Source organism: Protopterus annectens, chromosome 13.part0, assembly GCF_019279795.1.
Source record: "Protopterus annectens isolate FY-2018-M chromosome 13.part0, PAN1.0, whole genome shotgun sequence".
Classification (NCBI taxonomy): Eukaryota; Metazoa; Chordata; order Ceratodontiformes; family Protopteridae; genus Protopterus; species Protopterus annectens.
Genome location: NC_056747.1, coordinates 328,637,215 through 328,655,686, shown reverse-complemented (window position 1 = coordinate 328,655,686; position 18,472 = coordinate 328,637,215). Strand labels below are relative to the sequence as shown.

Here is an 18,472-nt window from a genome sequence, read left to right as displayed (position 1 = left end):
CTTACCAATTCCAGAACCCTGCTAGCATTGAGTGACAAAAGTTTAAATTTTCAAGTACAGGTTTCTGGTTAAAGCTTTTGTAGTTTTCTATATTCTTCCCATTTACCCCTTCACCAGTAGTTCCCAGTTTTATGTCTTCCAACTCTGCTTCAGTTTCCTCTTCTGTAGCTTGAGTAAGATCTCCAAATAATTTCTCTTCATATTATTTGCTGTGTGTATTAATGCTCTTTTATTAACATTTACTTCCCACTCTTCCTCCCATCACTTCTCTGATGTATTTCTTGTTCACATTGTACCTCACAAACACTTTTCATTTATACCATTATTTTCCTAATTCCACTCTCTGAAGTTGTTTTACTACAACCCCAAAATAACCCTCACATCTGCACCATATGTACATTTTAATGTAACTCTTTTTTTTTCCACTTCCATAATATTTTTCTGGTTCCCCCTCTTTCTGTAGTGTTCACAGATTAATTTATTAAGGTTCACTTTAAAAATGTTGCACTTACCTTTTTTTGTTGTTGTCAGTATGTCCATTTCACCACTGGCTCTGAATTTCTTTCTGCAGATTGCTGGTTAACAGTTACTATTACCGAATGTGCAAGGGATTATGGGGCGCAATTGTTACTTTATGAAGTGGGGTAGATTGCTAGCTTAGGGACCAGCAGGGTCTAAATGACTATCCAGGAAATGGACTTCCCTTCAAGTGGCTTAGGCTGTTGCTAAATCATTGCTTTAGCTTTGGAAAGAAATATTACCTCACGAGGTACTTTGCAAAGTTAAAAGGTTGGATGTGTGCATAAACACAGACACACGTGCACCAGCACGCACACACACACTATTACCATAGAAAAACGCTAGTGATTTTTTATAAAATACATTCTGCTGCTTGGATACATTCTATTTTAAACTTTTGAAAGGGGAATCAGGACCTCATCTGGCATGCAGACTATGTAGGCTGTAAAGAGTTTAAACATTTCATGTCAGCTACTGCCTAATAATTAAATATGCATATTTATTTTTCCAGAGAGTGTTTCATCTCATTATACACCCACAGCAAGTCGAAGACAGAATGATAATTTCTGTTCACCTATTCGTGCGCTGGTTCTATATAAATGTCAGAAACTGTTAAAAATAAGATCATTAAAAGCAGCTCAAATGGAAAGCATTCTGAACAGCACTTGTTGAAGAAAACAGAGTTGTACAGCTCCCAGCTACATTTTTAGGAACTGGAATCAAGAACACAGTCTACTGGTGTGTTTTCAATTACTCTTAGGTTACTGGAATCACCCAGCACAGTCGCAAAAGACACAGCTACAAAATCGGCTAACACACCTACCTCTGGTGATCGAATTGCTACACCTCCAAGACAGAGGGGAGTGAGGGCTGGAGCAAACCTATATCTACCTAACAACTCACACCTCTTTCCCATCCTGATAACAGAGTTTCAGCTATCTCCCTGCAATTCAGTAGGATCGGAGATGAAAAGATTCCGGTGCCGATTTTTCTTCGAAGAACCAATGTCCAGGATAAATAGAGGGACCCAACAGTAAATTCTGCAAGAAAATGAAAAGAAAGGGAATATCTACTGTTGGGCCCCTTATTTAGTGAGAACAAAGTAGTATTATGTCAGGGGGGGTGGAGGTGTTAAGCAAGTGGTGGCCACTACTCACTTGACTAACGGCATATGAAATTGGATTGTTGTGGAGAAGTACAGACTCCATTGTAAGCCATTTTTCTCAGGAAAGCCAAATATGAACACCATGTAACTCCATGCTAAAAAATAAGCTGACAAGGTAACTGACAAAGTTCAGTTACTTTGTCAACTTAATTTTCAGCAGTGGAGGTACAATATGACTGCAAAATTAGCTGTGCTGTTAGAAGGTACTCTGGTGTAACTACATGCACTTCCTACCGTCTCACAGCATGCTCAGATGTAAGCACAAAGGCGCCATGAGACGGTAGTCGGGTATAATGAGTTAAGGAATTTGTTTTGGTTTATTCGCAGTACATTCCAGATGATGATAAAAATGAATCTCAATTTTAAGCTCTCCCTTTGATAGAGATTTAGTGTTCGGCCCTTCTGCTGCACAGGTGATCAAAAAGTGTGTTGAAAGGGGAAAGCTGATCCATGGAATAATAAGATTTTTCAGCCCTCCTTTTCCAAATTGTCCAAGGGATTTTCTTTCCCCTGAACCAGTTTCGGCAAAAATGAAATAAACAATGTCAGCAGAATTCAGGTAAAAGAACGTTTAAGAAGAAGTGACGAGGATCCAAAAAAAGTCTCAAACCTCCCAAAACCAAAGACAGTCTAGCAAGTCTGAATGGCTATTCAAGAGACCTTGTGACCCTTTCCTACCCTGGCTCGCCTCTTCCAGAAAGTCTGAATCTCCATTTTACTCTTTGGCAACAGATTGTTTCAGACAGATGGGTTCTGGAAATCATTCATCAGGGTCACAGATTGCAGAGGGAGGGAAATTCCCCTATCCAGGGGGTCATTCCTCATCCTGTATATCAGGATGTTTTATTGCATTCTATTCTGTATCACATGCTATCCTGAGGAGTGATAGAATTAGTTTCTCTTTACCAGGTGGGGAAGTGGTTTTATTCAAGGCAGTCCCAAAGAAACAAAACGCTTGGAGACCAGTTCTGGATTTTTCCTAAACCTGTTTTTGATGGTGGCTAATTTCAAATGCATGTCATTTCACAGCCTGTTGCCTTTTCATCCTCTCTCATGTTTTCCGGTAACACTAGACTTAAAAGGTATTCATCACATTCCTATTCATTCAGACTTTAGGCACTTCTTAAGGTTGTACGTGTCTGGGTCACATTATCAGTTCTCTGCCTTACCCTTTGGACTATCCACTGCACCAGTAGTGTTCACACAATGTCCAGTTACAGTTGTAGCTCAATACAGGCCACACACTATTCACATTTTTCCGTATTTACATGACTTACTTATTTTTGCAGAATCTTTTTCAAAATGTCAGTAATCTCCCTCTTTTGTGAGGGAGGTCTTGCACAAGATGAGTTTCCAAGAGAACTTCAAAAGTCTTTCCTGACTCCTTCACACAGGATTGTATTCCTGGGATGTCAACTAGACATTGCAGTTCAAAGAGCTTTTCTTCCACAGGAAGAATTAGATCTTTATTTAGCTGTATTTCTAATGTTTACCACTCAAATTTTCAGTCACTGTGAGGGAATACCTCAAGATTTTTGGTCTCATGGCATCTATGATTTTCATGAAACCCATGGCAAGACACATGAGAAGGATACAGTGGTACCTGAAATTGCTTTGGTCCCAGCATCATCACCCTTTATCTTTTCAAATCCCAATACTGAGGTTTGTCAGAAGAACAATCATTTGGTGGAGACAAAAGGATATCCTTAAATCAAGGTCTTCCCTTCTCCCAACTTGCTGTAAAGCAGTCAGTCTCCACAGATGCTTCAGACTTTACTTGGGGAGCTGTTTCAGTAGAGATAAAAGGGAAGGGGGTATGGGACACGAAGGACAGATGCAAGCACATAAATATCGAGGAGATGCTTGCACTGATCTATGGGACACCAAGGACAGATGCAAGCACATAAATATCAAGGAGATGCTTACACTGATATATGGGACACCAAGGACAGATGCAAGCACATAAATATCAAGGAGATGCTTGCACTGAGCAAGGCAGTCAATTCTCTGAACCATCATTGGTCCATGAGACCTCTTCAAGTGGTTGCAGATGATATCAGAGTGATGTGGTAAATCAGCAAGTAAAGGGGAACCAGGTCTTAATTTCTTTGCAGACTAGCCATATTAGCTTGAGATATAGCTTCACAGCACAATCTCACTGTACAGGCATCCTACACTCTGCTAGAGCAAAATTGTGTGGCAGACAAACTGAGCAGGACCAGGGCAGACCTTCATGAAGGAAAACAGATCTGGGGATCTTCTAAGATTTGATCCATCTGTGGGGAGTTCCTCAAGTTAGACCTCTTTGCCTCCTGTCTGAACAATCAATTGGTAAAATTCTGTTCCAGAACTCCATGCAAGAAGGCCTGGAATACAGATGCCATTTCTTTTCTTTGGACAGCAATGCTCCTGTATGCCTTTCAGCCCTTTCCACTACTATCCAGGGTACTTCTGAAGATTCAGAAGGAATCCCCCAAGATAATTGCAGTGACTGTAGTCTGGAGACAGTGGTTCTTACTACTTTTGGAAATGGTCAGGGGCAATTACCATAAGCTTCCTTACAGAATGAATCTAGTCACAAAAGAACAGGTGTGTTTGATGCACCCCAGCATCAATCATCTTCAGTTGACTGCTTGAATAATAAGGTCTTAATTTCTTTTAGGCACTTTTTTTCTGAGGATGTGCAGCAGGTACTAATGGAGACAGGAAAGGCTTTTACTAGAAAATCATGCAATAGATAAAATGGAAAATGTTTTCTAGTTGGTGGCAACAACATAACCAGCACCCACTCAGGGCTAATTGCTCTCTGGTTTACAATATTTGTGTGAGTCATTATCCTTTGGCCTTTATTATTCCTCTGTCAAGTTTCATTTATCAGCCATTTCAGCATGCTTGCCAATGGATCCTCCTCTTTCATGGCAGTTGCATGTCAAAATGTTCTTGAAAGGGATTTTGCATAAGAGGCCTCCAAGTAAACTGGGGGCCTCTCCTTGGGGTCTTAGTTTTGTGGGTACTTGCGTATTATTGCAACTAGATTTTTGAGGTTGCGAAATTCGCATAGTTCAAGTGCTTGTAACACTTTTGACACTTTCTGCCTGTTATTTCATGTCCTTACTAAGGAAAACTAACTTGGGTTTACATTCAGGAAAAAAAGCGATTGCACAGTTCTTCTTCCTGTTAAGCGTGCATTACACAGGCAACTCTTCAGTTCTCAGGGCTGCTCTCTCACTAACGAAAGGAGTAGCTAAAACACTGAATGCATTAACGTCTGAAGTCAGGATAGAAACTGGGACGGGAATTGAAAGGTTAAAGCTGACTTTTCATAGTAACTGCCCAGTCTACAAATGTTTTAGTTATGTCATAATGTTAGTATATTTTGTAAGGTTCACATATGTTTGTACATTTACAGTTCATGCAGAAATTAGATAGCAGCACACACGCTGGCAGTAAAGTACATGTCATGTTTATAAAACCCTGTCAGTAACAGATAATGCATTAACGTCTGAACTCACGGATCACAATTCAAGGGGACTTGGAAGGGTGAAGCTTACTTTGGGTAGTAAGTGCGTGTTGTAAAAGTGGTGCAATTCCTTGAAAATGTTTGTATTTTTACTGAAGTTCACATATATGTAAATGCTGGCAGTAAAGTGCATGCAGCCACAGCGACACTAACTTTTTCCATTATATTGATCACCCTTAATGCGGTCAAAATCACACAAAAATTATTTTTTTTTACGTTATAATCCTACCCAAACAAACTTCACTGTCTGAAAGAAAAGACAGTTCCTGACATTTCTACAACACTAATGGTCAGATTTCAACATTGGTAAGCCAGTGGTATTATCGTGAAAATCTGGTTGTGATAATATGCAAGTACTGTTTTGTGTTAGAAAAACTAACACTTGCTCCATTTGAACCAGCTAATCTGGCTGACTTGATATTCTTAACATGGAAAATAGTTTTATTGATTGCTCTGATGTCTGCAAGAAGGGTATCTGAGTAGCAGGCTCTTTATGCTAATTCAGCCCTACCTCATTTTTCACAAGGGCAGGGTTTCGTTGAGCAATAATCCTTCTTTATGCCCAAAATGATATGCTAATTTACTTTAGGTTAAACTTATCTCTCTCTCTGTTTTATGTTCTGAACCTAAAAATGAGGGAGAAAGAATACTCCATGCCTTAGGTGTTAGCAGACAACTCGTATACTATCTTGACAGAACTAAATCCTTTAGATCATTGGATCAGTTGTTAATTTCTTGTGAAGGTAAGAAGGGACAACTAGTGTCAAAAATAGACTGTTTCTAAATGGTTGTTTAAGGCTATTACCTTTTGTTATACTCACCATGACAAATCTATTCCAAGCAGGGTTAAGGTCTATTCTACAAGGACCTTGTCTTGTTCTGTGGCTTTTTGGAAAGGTTTGAATTCTAGAAGTATTCTAGAATGTGCTGCTTGGTGCTCTGCACATACTTTGACAAAGCACTATAAGCTGGATTCCTTCTCTAGGTCTAGATCATGATTTGCTAGGACTATTCTCCAGGGGCTGCTGGACCCATCTCTTTCCACCTCTCAAATATAATTAGCTATGGTAATCTACCCATATAGCTAAGGCTACTGCAGCAGTGATCAATATGAAGAACATTGTACAGTTATGCAAGTTGAACTTGCTGTAACAGTAAATATTTGAATAATCATTGATGCAGTAGCTGCTCCCTCCTTCCATCCCTCTTGTTTTGGTGTGTTTTTTATGGCAGGTTGTGGATTTTATTTTTTGTTATTCCTAGACTTGTCCTTTCAGGGCTCAGCCTTCCTGTCTCTGCTGGCAAGAAAGTTGTGAAGGGCTTTACTCCAAAACTGTCTTTTTCAGCTTAGCTCGAGCTGCTTGTAGGATTGCCACCTTTCATCGTAGCTAAAACTGGAGTAAAGCCACACCCCTCGCATAATCAGTAACCCTGCCCATCCCATTCCTCTCCGCCCACATTTTGCCCATTTTGTGATGTCACAATGACATCACTCGGCAAGGAACGCAGTCTTTTTCCATTCCTGCTGCCTCCTTTCTGCTGATTTACTATGCTTTTCTGTAAAAAAAAAAAAAAAAAAAGCATAGTAAATCAGCAGATTTACATACTCCGATAGTCTTTTTCCTTTTTGAAGCAAAATACCGGAGTTTGTACAGTGTTTTCCAGACTACCAGAGAATCAGTTTGATTTCCGGATAGTCTGGAAAAAAAACGGAGGGGTGGCAACCCTAGCTGCTTGACAGTTTTGGTATATGGAAGGTGCTCCAAAGCTTTGGAAGCTGGCTGGTTGTTATACCCTTGGCAGGATACAACCCATGTAGCTAAGGCTACTGCAGCAGTGATCATTTGAACATCTACTGTTACGGTAAGTTCAACTTACACATAGGGTTGCCAGCTTTCTTTGTGGCTAAAACTGGACTAAGGTCATGCCCCCTCTCATCATCCACAACTCCACCCACTCTCCCATCCATGCTCCACCCATTTTGTGACATCACAATGATATCAGCTGATGGGAACACCCTCTTTTTTTTGTTCCGGATGCCTGCTTTCAGCCACTGATACACATTTGCTAAACAAAGCAATTACAGTCTCACAATGAAAGCAGACTTAGCGTTCAAACTACTCTGCCTTTAAATCTCACATTCACCGAAACAGCATTGAAACTCATGTTCAAAGAAAATGCATCTGGCCAAGTGGCCAGTTGTGGTTGTGGATTAAGTTTACCTTTGCTTGAGCATTTATGTAAGTATTCTAATTTGCTTACAAAAAATTAAGATTTACTTTATTTATAGTGCTTTACAAAATTAAGTTTAAGAGCTAGAAGAGATTAGTTAGCATTGAATACTTTGTCATTTGAACTTATTTTTTACTGCCTATGATCCAAAAATATGAGCATTTGTTAGAAATGTGAAAAAATATAACTTAATTGTGTCATACGGCTTAATATGTAGCCATTTAATGTGACAAAAAGAGGATCACCTTTACTATGGAAAGTTTTGAACTCTAAGAAAAAGACTTGGAATTTGAGGGCTTGATTTCATAATAAAGTGTTCATTCCATACTAATCTAGTACTGAATCAACTTATTGGTGGGAAAGGTTATGTATCAAAAAAGAATACTTACAAACTAGTGACAAGTACTACGCCTGTTTTGGTTATTATGCGATGTTTTAAAACGTGCTACTTTTAAACAACAATTAATAGTTTTTAAATGTTAACAAAAGGCTCACCATAAAAAATTAAGATACAGACAAAAGAACAAACACACTTTAAACAACATACACAAGATAGGTTGAGAAAGCAGTTACTTAATACCATGTTATTCCGACCAACATCAACCCACTTACCAACTCAAGATCACAAATGTTCTACATTAAAATATCATTGCTGCTTCTAATGCCAGTAAAGTATCCTCTCCAACGTGGCTTTACTGCTAAAGTTAACTAGAAAATGGGTACATCTAAAATAAACAAACTTCACTGTTCAGTGACAACACACAGTGACCTTTCAAACATCAAGTCCTCCTGCAAAACACAGACCGCCAGTGTTGCTGCAGGCCTGCAGCCTAGATTTTATACAATGCAACTACTTATAAAAAGAAAAAAAAAACTCCTAATCAAGCCTGGTGTTTTACAAACAACACAAATCTAAAACAGTATATCAATTCTAAACATTGTGTCTGTCAAAAGGCATTCAGTGCAATGCAATACAATGACAGTGAGACTGTATAACACACATACAAGATACCAACCATACAATGTTTCCTGGCCTCTGCATGATCAAATTATAAAAAAAAAAAAAAACCTCCCCTTAAGTTAATTACGTTTCAGTTGTTCTCCTTTTCATAGCAGCGGCAGGCAGCCTCACACACACACCTACCTCTCTGATTTGTCCTGTCCAACCAACCATTCATTGTGGTCCACTGTGCTGCGAAGTCCAAACGTCTTCTGGAGTGAAGACTGGAATTCAAATTCCACCGCGTGGAAGATGAACACGTCGTGTAAACAATTTGAGCTTCTTCTGCATCTGTGCAACCAGATGCCCAGGGTGTTCTTAAAGTAGAACACCCTTAAAAAAGCACATCGGGACTGCAGGCAATAAGGAGGGGGAAGAGAGAGTAAAGATGGCACGGGACTCGGGAGAAACACTTGAGACTGTGGCAGTGGCACAAAACCCGGACTTCACTTGTCTGGTTTTGAATGAAATTTGTCACCGGACAATTTGTCAGAAAACCAGACAGTCCGGTCATAAAATGGACAGCTGGCAACCCTACTTATATAACTGTGCTTTCAAGGAAGCATTGGCTGTAGAGCAGTAGATAAATCTAAAAAATCTAATAGTTTATTCTATACAGCCAAAAGGAAAATTACGATGATGACTATCATGGCTTTTCAAAATGAGCAGAAATAAAACCTTTGGGTCTTCTGCAAAATGTATCTACACTCTATTTAGTCATTCCAGCAATAGGCTGTGCTTAAAAGATAAGTCCAAGGCTGCACAGACCTCTCTTAGACCTGGTTCTTGCTCTGCATTTTAGGTTTCTCCACCAGATACAGTTCTTTAATAGTCCTGACTGGGCTGCTGTACTGCATGCCTCCTGGATCTTTAGGCATGCTCCTTCATACTTATTAGAGCCTCCACTTGAGGTTCTTACTTCCTGTTTTCTTATTACAGGTTTCTTCCCTGTATACCTTAACTGTCAAATGGTATTTTTGTTTAGCTAGCTAATGCAGGCATATTCTTGACTTAACACTGTAAGAACATACAATTCACAAGGTACGTTTTAAAGACTTGCACATTTTTGTCAGACCGAGTAGTCACCTTTCCCCCAGCAATTACACACACACACACACACACACACACACACACACACACACACACACACACACACACACACACACGTGTCTGTGCGTGTGTGTATGTATTTGTATTTCTTATACTTTCTCACAATAAAAACATTCTTGTTTTAATATATTAAGAGTTGCCATTAGTGCAGATGTATTTTACCATCTGAATACCCACCCCAAAATGAAACAGTTAATCCAGTTGTTAAACCCAAGTTCAAATTTTCTTCCCAGTAATTATTTTTTCAGTGTTTTGCTAATGATTTATTCTCTTCCAATTTTACTTAATGGTTGCTCATTGGGCAGAGCTGTATTCTTTCATCCCAACCCAGTATGATTATATCATTTTGAAAGTTGTGCTTTTCATTATCTTATTAGAAGAGGATTAGTTTGCTTGTTGCATTCACCTTTCCTTTGCAAGGAAATGTCTTGAAGAATAGGTTAGTACATGCTGCAGTTCTGCAAATGAGAGTAAGCTATGTCAATGCTTGCATCAGTAGATACAAGTGGAAGTTTTCCTTGATCCCAACATGGAAAGTAGTAAACTAGTACTTTTTCAGAAGTAAAATATATAGGAAAGTATTATGATTTATCATTTTGGTCATTGTAATATCTTGCAGATCTACTGTAATGGTAAGTAGATATGCCAGCAACTTCACTTTCTTTATTACAAAATGTTATTGTAATTTTTATTTGTTTAAAAGGAATAGTTTATCATAATTTCTGATTCCTGTATGAGCAATATGGGTTTGAAGAAATGGAGAAGATGCCAAGCAGTGTTGACTTTATAGGCACCAGCCAAGGTTGGAAGGAGTGCTGGTATGATACCAGCACTGGCTCTCATGAGGACTGAGGTACAGGTAGTGGTATTTGTAGCCCGAAACAAAGATGCCTAGGATAGGTAAAACCCAGATGCTATTATTTACTGTTTTTACCTCTCCTTGAGGATCTGCTATGGTAAGTGCTCTTGTAAACAGCTGTACTGCAGATTTATGTGATACTGGGTATTAGGAACATTCATTACCAGATCCGTATGGTAGAGTGCAGGGAATAGATTTAAAAAAAAAAAAAAAAAACATTGATTAGACATTTCAAAGTATTCTGGCTGATTATTTTATGAAATATATCAGTTTGTTTAATTGTGAAAAGTGTAATTGAAAAATATGCTTATCTTAAAATCCTGATTGACATTGGCTGATTTGCCTGGTTAGCTTCCAACCACACTGTATATTTTGTGTGTGTCTGTGTCCCAGGCCATGTGCTAGTTAGTTTGGGACTATGCATGACTTACCTTACTGTTGATGGGTGAAATATTCTTATTTTAATAATGTATACACCTTGTTTTACATTGAATTCATGAACAAGGGCATTTTACCGGAAGATGAAAGTATAGATGTGTTTAGTAGCTTTGCTTGGTCCATAAAAGCTAACAAATAAGTAAATAAAACTTTATGTAGAGGGCAAGTGAGGAGGCCTGGCCAGTAAATTCCATGTTTATATTTTCATTTCCTTTTCTGAACAGGTATAGTAACATTCTGCATGTTTTCATTCGGATCTCACGGGATGAAGGATTAAAGACTTTATATCGAGGTTTTGCTCCTACAGTACTTGGTGTGATTCCATATGCTGGGCTTAGTTTCTTTACCTATGAAACACTGAAGAAACTACATGCAGGTGGGACATGTTTGTGTACTTTCTTCTCCAGATTCTGCAGTATGAGTAATTTTCTGTTGCTATCTTACATTTATACTGTCAGAAAATGTGGAAACTGACTCTGTGTTCTTCATTACTGGATTAACAGCAAGCTGCTGTTGTATGGAATACAAAGATATAATCTGGGAGAATGTTGGCATTGTGGAGTATTATAGATAGATGCAAAATGATGTTTAAATAGAATGGGTAGAAAACAATAGGCTTCAGCATAAAATTCAGGTATCAGATGAAAGTGGTGTGGAAATGAGGAATGAAGGAAGAAATGTGCCCATTAATGAAAAGGCAGTTTAGGACAGGTAGAATTGGTATGAACAGAGAGGATGGAGTGATGTGATTAAGAAAATGAACTTTGTGTGCTGAAGAATGACAGGTGAATGAACCAGCTGGGTTACCTGACCTTAAAGTTGCCATAAGGATTTCATAGTCCTTCCTTGGACTCCATGTTAGTTCTAGATGACCGGATTATGGCATTGTTGTTCCAGTTGTACAAGAGAGGTGGTGTCTGGCATGTCCAGGAAGAGGATGAGCTTTTATGAGATGAGTAGTTTTACTTCTGTCCCAGGGACCTTGGGAATAGTGTTTTACAGAGCAGACTAGTTGAATTCTGGGCAGCCACTATTCAACATTTGGCTTATCATTCAGTTTGATAGAGATGTATGGCTAATTATAGGTGAAACAGGTAAATGGAATGCATTAAGTATGATGACATGGACCTTAACAAGGACTTTAATATACTAAACACAGACTATTGATTTCAAATATGAGGGAACTTGGGGCATGTCCTAGACTGGCAAGTTGACATGAAAAAGTAATAATAATTAGGCAAACATTATCTAGTGGAAAGCTAGCAATCTTTTGGGTAGTGCAATAATCAGTACTGGCTCTTGTTTTTATTCTTCATTCTTGGAGGAAAAGAAGGATAGATTCATTCTGTTTGGTGGTGACACTAACTAGATTGCATTTAGGGTGAATATTAAATGAGACGTGGTAACACTAACAAGGTGGGCTGATAGATGCAGTTAGTATTTAATGCAATGAAGTGCAAAGTTATGCCTTGTTAAGCATAGGGATAATGGATTAAGAGAAGACCGATGTTGTGGGGGTTAATATAATTAAATTCAGTTCTGCACCATATTAACTGGCATTTAAGAATACCATTATGACATCTGGTTTGTATGGCAATGGGTTTTCTCAAGAGATGAGTATCTATCTTAGTCTTCCCTTGAATAGGTTGCTGATGAGGTCATACGTGGAGCAGTATATGCAGTTCTGGAGGTTTTGTGCTGCAAAGGACATTAAGATGGGGGTGTGCAAATAAAAACAAATGAAAAATTGGCGATTAACAGTTTGGAGTAAGAAGAAAGTTTTAGGCCACTGAGCATGCACACTAAGTATTGCAAAGGTAAGTCTCAAATGGACTTTTTATTGTAAGTAGGGCAGCTGTGGGGTGAAATGAAAAACACAGCAAAAGAGGAAGGGAGAGACGAAGTTGGCAGGTGGAAGGTAAAATTATAGCACATCTTACTTTGCTGTATTTCTTGCAGCTGATCCATGTCCCAGGACTAGGGCTTACTGCAATTATTTTATATCTGGTAACAGATTGTTAGCATTGCCAACTGGCATTACCTGTCAGCATCACCACAGTCATATGTTGAATGTTGAAATATACAGTAGGCGCTGCTTCTACATGTCCTGTAGTTCTTTTCCTGCTGCAGAATTAATCTTGTCATATGCTTCTGTGTTTGTAGCTCAAGAGTGCTAAGATCTGATCTGCAGTCAGGTATATATATTCCTGTTATAAAACAGTGTGCACATTCAGAATGATAGTGACAATCATGGTAAGTCTTCTTTTTGTAAGTCAAATAATAATAGGGGTCTCTAGTGTTATGAATCTGCTTGTATTAACTAGCTAACAAGCTATATATATATATATATATATATATATATATATATATATATATGAGTGTGTGTGTGTGTGTGTGTGTGTGTGTGTATATGTATGTATATGTATATCTATATATGTATATGTATATATGTATATGTATATATGTATATATATATATATATATATATATGTATATATACATATATATATATATATATATATATATATATATATATGTATGTGTATATATATATATATATATGAATATATATATGTGTATATATATATATATATGTATATATCTCAGCACACAAACAACCCAAATTAGAAAGCAACCAATGTAAAATCCAACAGCGATAAGCAGCATAAAACCCACAGTTCAAAAGCGTCTTGTAAAGTTCAGCTTCAAATAAATCCACAGAGCGATGTAACGATGACCAAGTTTAATATACGACAACAGCAAAACAAGACATACAACGTAAGCGCTTTCACGGGTTTTCCCGCTTCATCAGACGTATAAACACAACTACTCAAGTAACACAGATACATATATAAAATGTTTGAAGTGCTTAATTAAACAATCTGACGATTAATTTCAAATTTGAAGCGCCACTACATACTATAAACTCAAATCACATTTCGTTCAAAAACTCAATTTTAAATCCAGCATCCCTTATGTATAATATATATACACATTTATATAAGTAACTCACTTACTTCACATAACTTATTTAGAATGCTTATTTGATCATTTTAAAACAAAATACAATCTATAACACCTATGCCTATTGAGATATAAAAATGCATCTAACAGTGTGTATAAAGCTCATATCACGCCGAGCCAGAGAACTCATAATTGACCAGTCAAAGACCTATACAATGTTAGCAAACGCATTGTAGTAAAGCAACTCACAATTTTATATCACTTATTCAATGATAAGTAAAAAACAAACTATTTGGCTGTTTTAGTGCTGTAGCTCGTTTTTCCATAACTTCCGCTTTAGCCGATAAGCACGTTCAGACGTAATGACATTGTTTCATATACTATGACAATGCAAACCGTCTAACATTACATATATTATGTCTATTTTGACAGCTACTAGAGAAACATAAAACTACTCTTGATAATATTTACATAAATAAAAACAATGCAACTAATAATCAATATTAAAATATTAAAAATCTTCTAATTATTGTATATACATATATGAACAATAAATGTTCATGATAAATGCCCATAGAATTCATATTATTGCAGATACCTACCTATGTGTACAAACATAACTAGATATAGATGGGCTGACAAATATGCATATATATGTATACACATATATATAAATTTAATCATGGATATATAAATATAAGCCTAACTATAAATATTACTACAACTATATATATAAATAAATGAATAAATATACAATTACTATAACCAATAACTATATTTACAATCAACATTCATATTTAATATAAAAGTTTAAAAATCTAGATATAAAAATGATCAGCTTAATATAACATAATGCTACAATAAACAGTCATCTCAATGCCCTGGCCTTTAAAACAGGTTTTAATGAAATGGAATCATTCAAGCCCAGGCCACGATGCGCTCCCAGCCTGAATATCCATTCTAGCTCAGCATATTCGGTATCATTTGTGATATTACCCAACCTTAAATTTACGTATTGTATGTGGAGAATTTGGAACATAAAAGTGTGTAATTCACCATATTTCATAACGTGTTTGGATAGAGCATTATATTCCTCCCTTCTAGCTATGCTATAATAATGATCTCTGATCCTCTCTCGGAGTGTCCGATTGGTTTTTCCAATATAATAACAATAACAGATTTTGCAGTAAGCCACATACACAAGATTCCTAGTATTGCATGAGCCATTGACCCTCAGTTGCCATAGACGTCTTGATTCAGGGTGTCTGTGGAATCTGGACTCATCAATATATACACATTGCTTACAGTTATTACATTTCTTGGTACCCATAAATTTTGGGGCTTCACAGAATTCTATATAATTATTAATTCCATTGCGATAGCAAAGTTGTTGTTTCAATGTTCTGCTATTACTGTAAATAAATCTCGGTCTATTGCCTAATAATTCCCTAGTTTTGTCATCGACTAATAGTATATCCCAACAACTATCTATGGCTCCTTTGATTCTATCAAAATTAGTACCAAATGGCAAAACGAGCGCTGGCTTATTATCACCTTTACATTTGCTCATATTATCAGTAGCCCTGTTAGAAAAATAAGGTTTAGCAAAGGTATTCCTATTATTAATAACATTTCTGCAAATGTTTTCAACCTCCATATCTTGATAACCCCTGGCTACAAAATCGTTTTTAAGTTTCTGCAATTCTATATTTAAGGTCTCATCTTCATTGCAGAGTCTGGCCAACCTAAGGGCTTGTCCTTTCACAATGTTATTGAACACCCTAGGATTATGCATGCTGGTGCGATGCAAAAATGATGGACAATAACAAGCTTTACGAAATACCTTTGTTACTATATTATCATTGATTTTGCTAACTGTAACATCTAAGAAATCAATCACATTCCTGGAAGAATGCATGCTAAACTTCAAAAACGTACTAGAGCAATTTATATCAACTATGAAGTCTTGGAGTGATGTCTCAGTACCATCCCACAAGATAAAAAGATCATCCACGAAACGTCTATGAAATATTATTCGTGGTTGATTCATTAGATGTTCTTTCTCCCATGATGTCATAACGAGATTTGCGTAAGCGTTGGCGCAACTCGTGCCCATCGCTACGCCTCTCTTCTGTTTAAACAATCTATCTCTGAAGAGAAAGATATTGTTCTCCAATACGGTTTCCAATAAAAGGCAGAGAAAATCTGCTTTAACCATTTCCATCTGACCATCTGTTATGAGTAAATCTCTAACTTTGCTAATGCCTATGTCATTAGGAATACTCGTAAAGAGTGACTCTACGTCTAATGTGACAAAAATTAAATCAGTTACTCTACTTATACCTTGTGTAAATACAAACAAATCTTTCAAAAATTGTTCAGTATCAGATAAAATATGTTTGTATTTTCCTAGAATGACTTTAAGTTGTTGGTCCAAGTATATGGAAATGCCTTCTGTTGCCCACCCCGCACCAGCTACTATAGGCCTAAATTTGGGACTGGTAGGATTTTTATGTATTTTGGGTAGGCCATTTATTTGTGGGATCACAGGATATTCAACACTGAAGTAATTAAACATGTCTTTCGTCAGTATATTTAAGTTGTGGCATTCTAATAGGACGCCTCGAATATTATCTATTATCTGATTGACATCTATCATATTAATGGACTCATAAGCATCTGATTCCAACATGTGATTCATGGTATTAAAGTAATAAGACGCATCCATAATAACAATAGAACCACCCTTATCTGATGGTTTAATTACTATATTTTCATTATTTTTAAGGTTAGATAGTGCTTGAATCTCTTGTTCACTAATATTCGATGCAAGTGACGCTGAATTAAAGTTAGAGTCTTCATAAAAAGCATTTTCAACAGCCTTGACAAACACTTCAACATTGGGGGGTAATGGTGGTTGAAACTCACTCTTCTTTTTTAGAGTATGAACATCATATGTTTCAGAACTTAACATTAATTTCAGCGCTATATTTCTAGCAAACATGCGTACTGAAATAATAGCATCGCTTATGTCCACTTTGTTCGTTGGTATGAACCCAAGGCCTTTAGACAATAGGTCACTCTCTGCTTCAGATAATTGATATTTCGAAATGTTCCAAATCAAGTCTTTTGAGACCACATCTTTTTGATGGTATGCACTTGCTGCTGTGGTGCTTCCTTTCTTTTCTGTCCTCGTTGGTTGTCCACATCCGATAACTTTCTCCTGCCCGTACGTATTGGAAAGGGAAAAACCGAAGGGTCATTCCCAATTGGATTATTCACGACTGTTTTTCTCCTTACATCAACGTTTCCTTGAGGAATATGTTCATCACCAATAAACTGTTGTGATGCAGCAGAATCAATATCATGAGGAGACTGAGCCATTACTGTTATTTCTCCATCAGTTGTAACTAAACCTTGCTTCATAGAGTTGGGTTGCCCTGTATTATTCATATTACTTGGGCCAACCTCTGAGGATGCAGCAGGTCTCACCGGTGTGTTATGGGCTTGACCTTGCTGCTGTCTATGATGGTACATTGCACTGTTATTATCACCATAGTTATTGTCCCTAGGCCAAGTAAAAACATTATGTTTAGCAAAATCTTCCAAGTCTCTTGATATTTTCCTTTTCTTTTGCTCTAGTAGTTTAGTCTCATATCTTTGTACTTTTTCAACAAGTTCATGTAAGTATAGTTCAGTAGGTCCATCACCGTAAGCCTCAAATAAATCAGTTTGTTGTTTAGTCACGTTGTCTTTCAAATCATTTTCAAGAGGTTGGAAGAAATCAATAAGCAGTCACATATATGATTTGCTTGTTTCAATATTGATTTTTTGCCATTTGCTCAAAAGATCAGCATATACAGTTCCATAGCTTGGCATATTTAGGACCCTAAGGCCCCTTGGTATTATATTTAGACTGAGGCTCGCTTCCAAATGAAAGCGTTGGCATTGCAAACGTTTATACTTAAATATATCATTCTCAATGCTCCGTTTGAGCAGCATAATGTCATGTCCATTGTTCTTATTAGATACTTTTACGTTATTAAATTCACTTACATCAGCTTGTAATAACGGATTTACTGAATCCATTAATAAGTTATTTAAGCTTATGATGTTATGTGATCCTATCTCGCCTACATTCTGAATGATGGGTTCGGAGCCGATCCCTCGGCTCCGACTCGGCACGCTTATGCCAAAGAGCGAAGTCTCTTATTGGCTGAGCTTACTATATCCCAGGATGCACCACCAACAGTCCCCCAGATCTCGTTTGCCGCTTAACTGCAAGGACGTGGTCTCGAGCTGGCTGGGCTGAGTAGCTTTTATTACTACTTTTTCTGTCAGTTTTTGTGCTTATATCTCACAAAAGCCGTTTTAACGGCTATTGCTTTTGCTATTGCTATTGCTGTGTTAGATTGAGTACTGGACTTATTGTGTGTGATTGGGTAGAGTTTGTTTTGGCGCACCTTTCAATCCAGGGCCTTTTAGGTTAAACTCTATAACTGAACTTTTTACTGTGTTAAAGTTCCCGGTTTGTACACCTAAGGTTGTGTTTACACAGTTTCTGTAAGCCTTCGGTTTTTTGTCTAACCGATTCTACAGTGGTTAAATTTCCTGTCAGGAATTGCTAACATTATGTCTCAAGCCCTAGGCCTTGGGCTTTTAAAA

The 18,472-nt window shown here is 37.4% G+C and overlaps 1 protein-coding gene across 3 annotated transcripts in view; it reads left to right on the top strand.

The window, feature by feature from the left end:
* The window catches only part of SLC25A42 (solute carrier family 25 member 42), a 420,552-nt gene that overhangs the window by 358,690 nt on the left and 43,390 nt on the right, over window positions 1–18,472 (top strand). For all 3 annotated transcript variants that reach the window (XM_044053931.1, XM_044053932.1, XM_044053930.1), the window contains one exon: window positions 11,068–11,219. In XM_044053931.1, coding sequence (XP_043909866.1) covers window positions 11,068–11,219 — 152 coding nt within the window. The remainder of the gene's footprint in view (window positions 1–11,067; window positions 11,220–18,472) is intronic.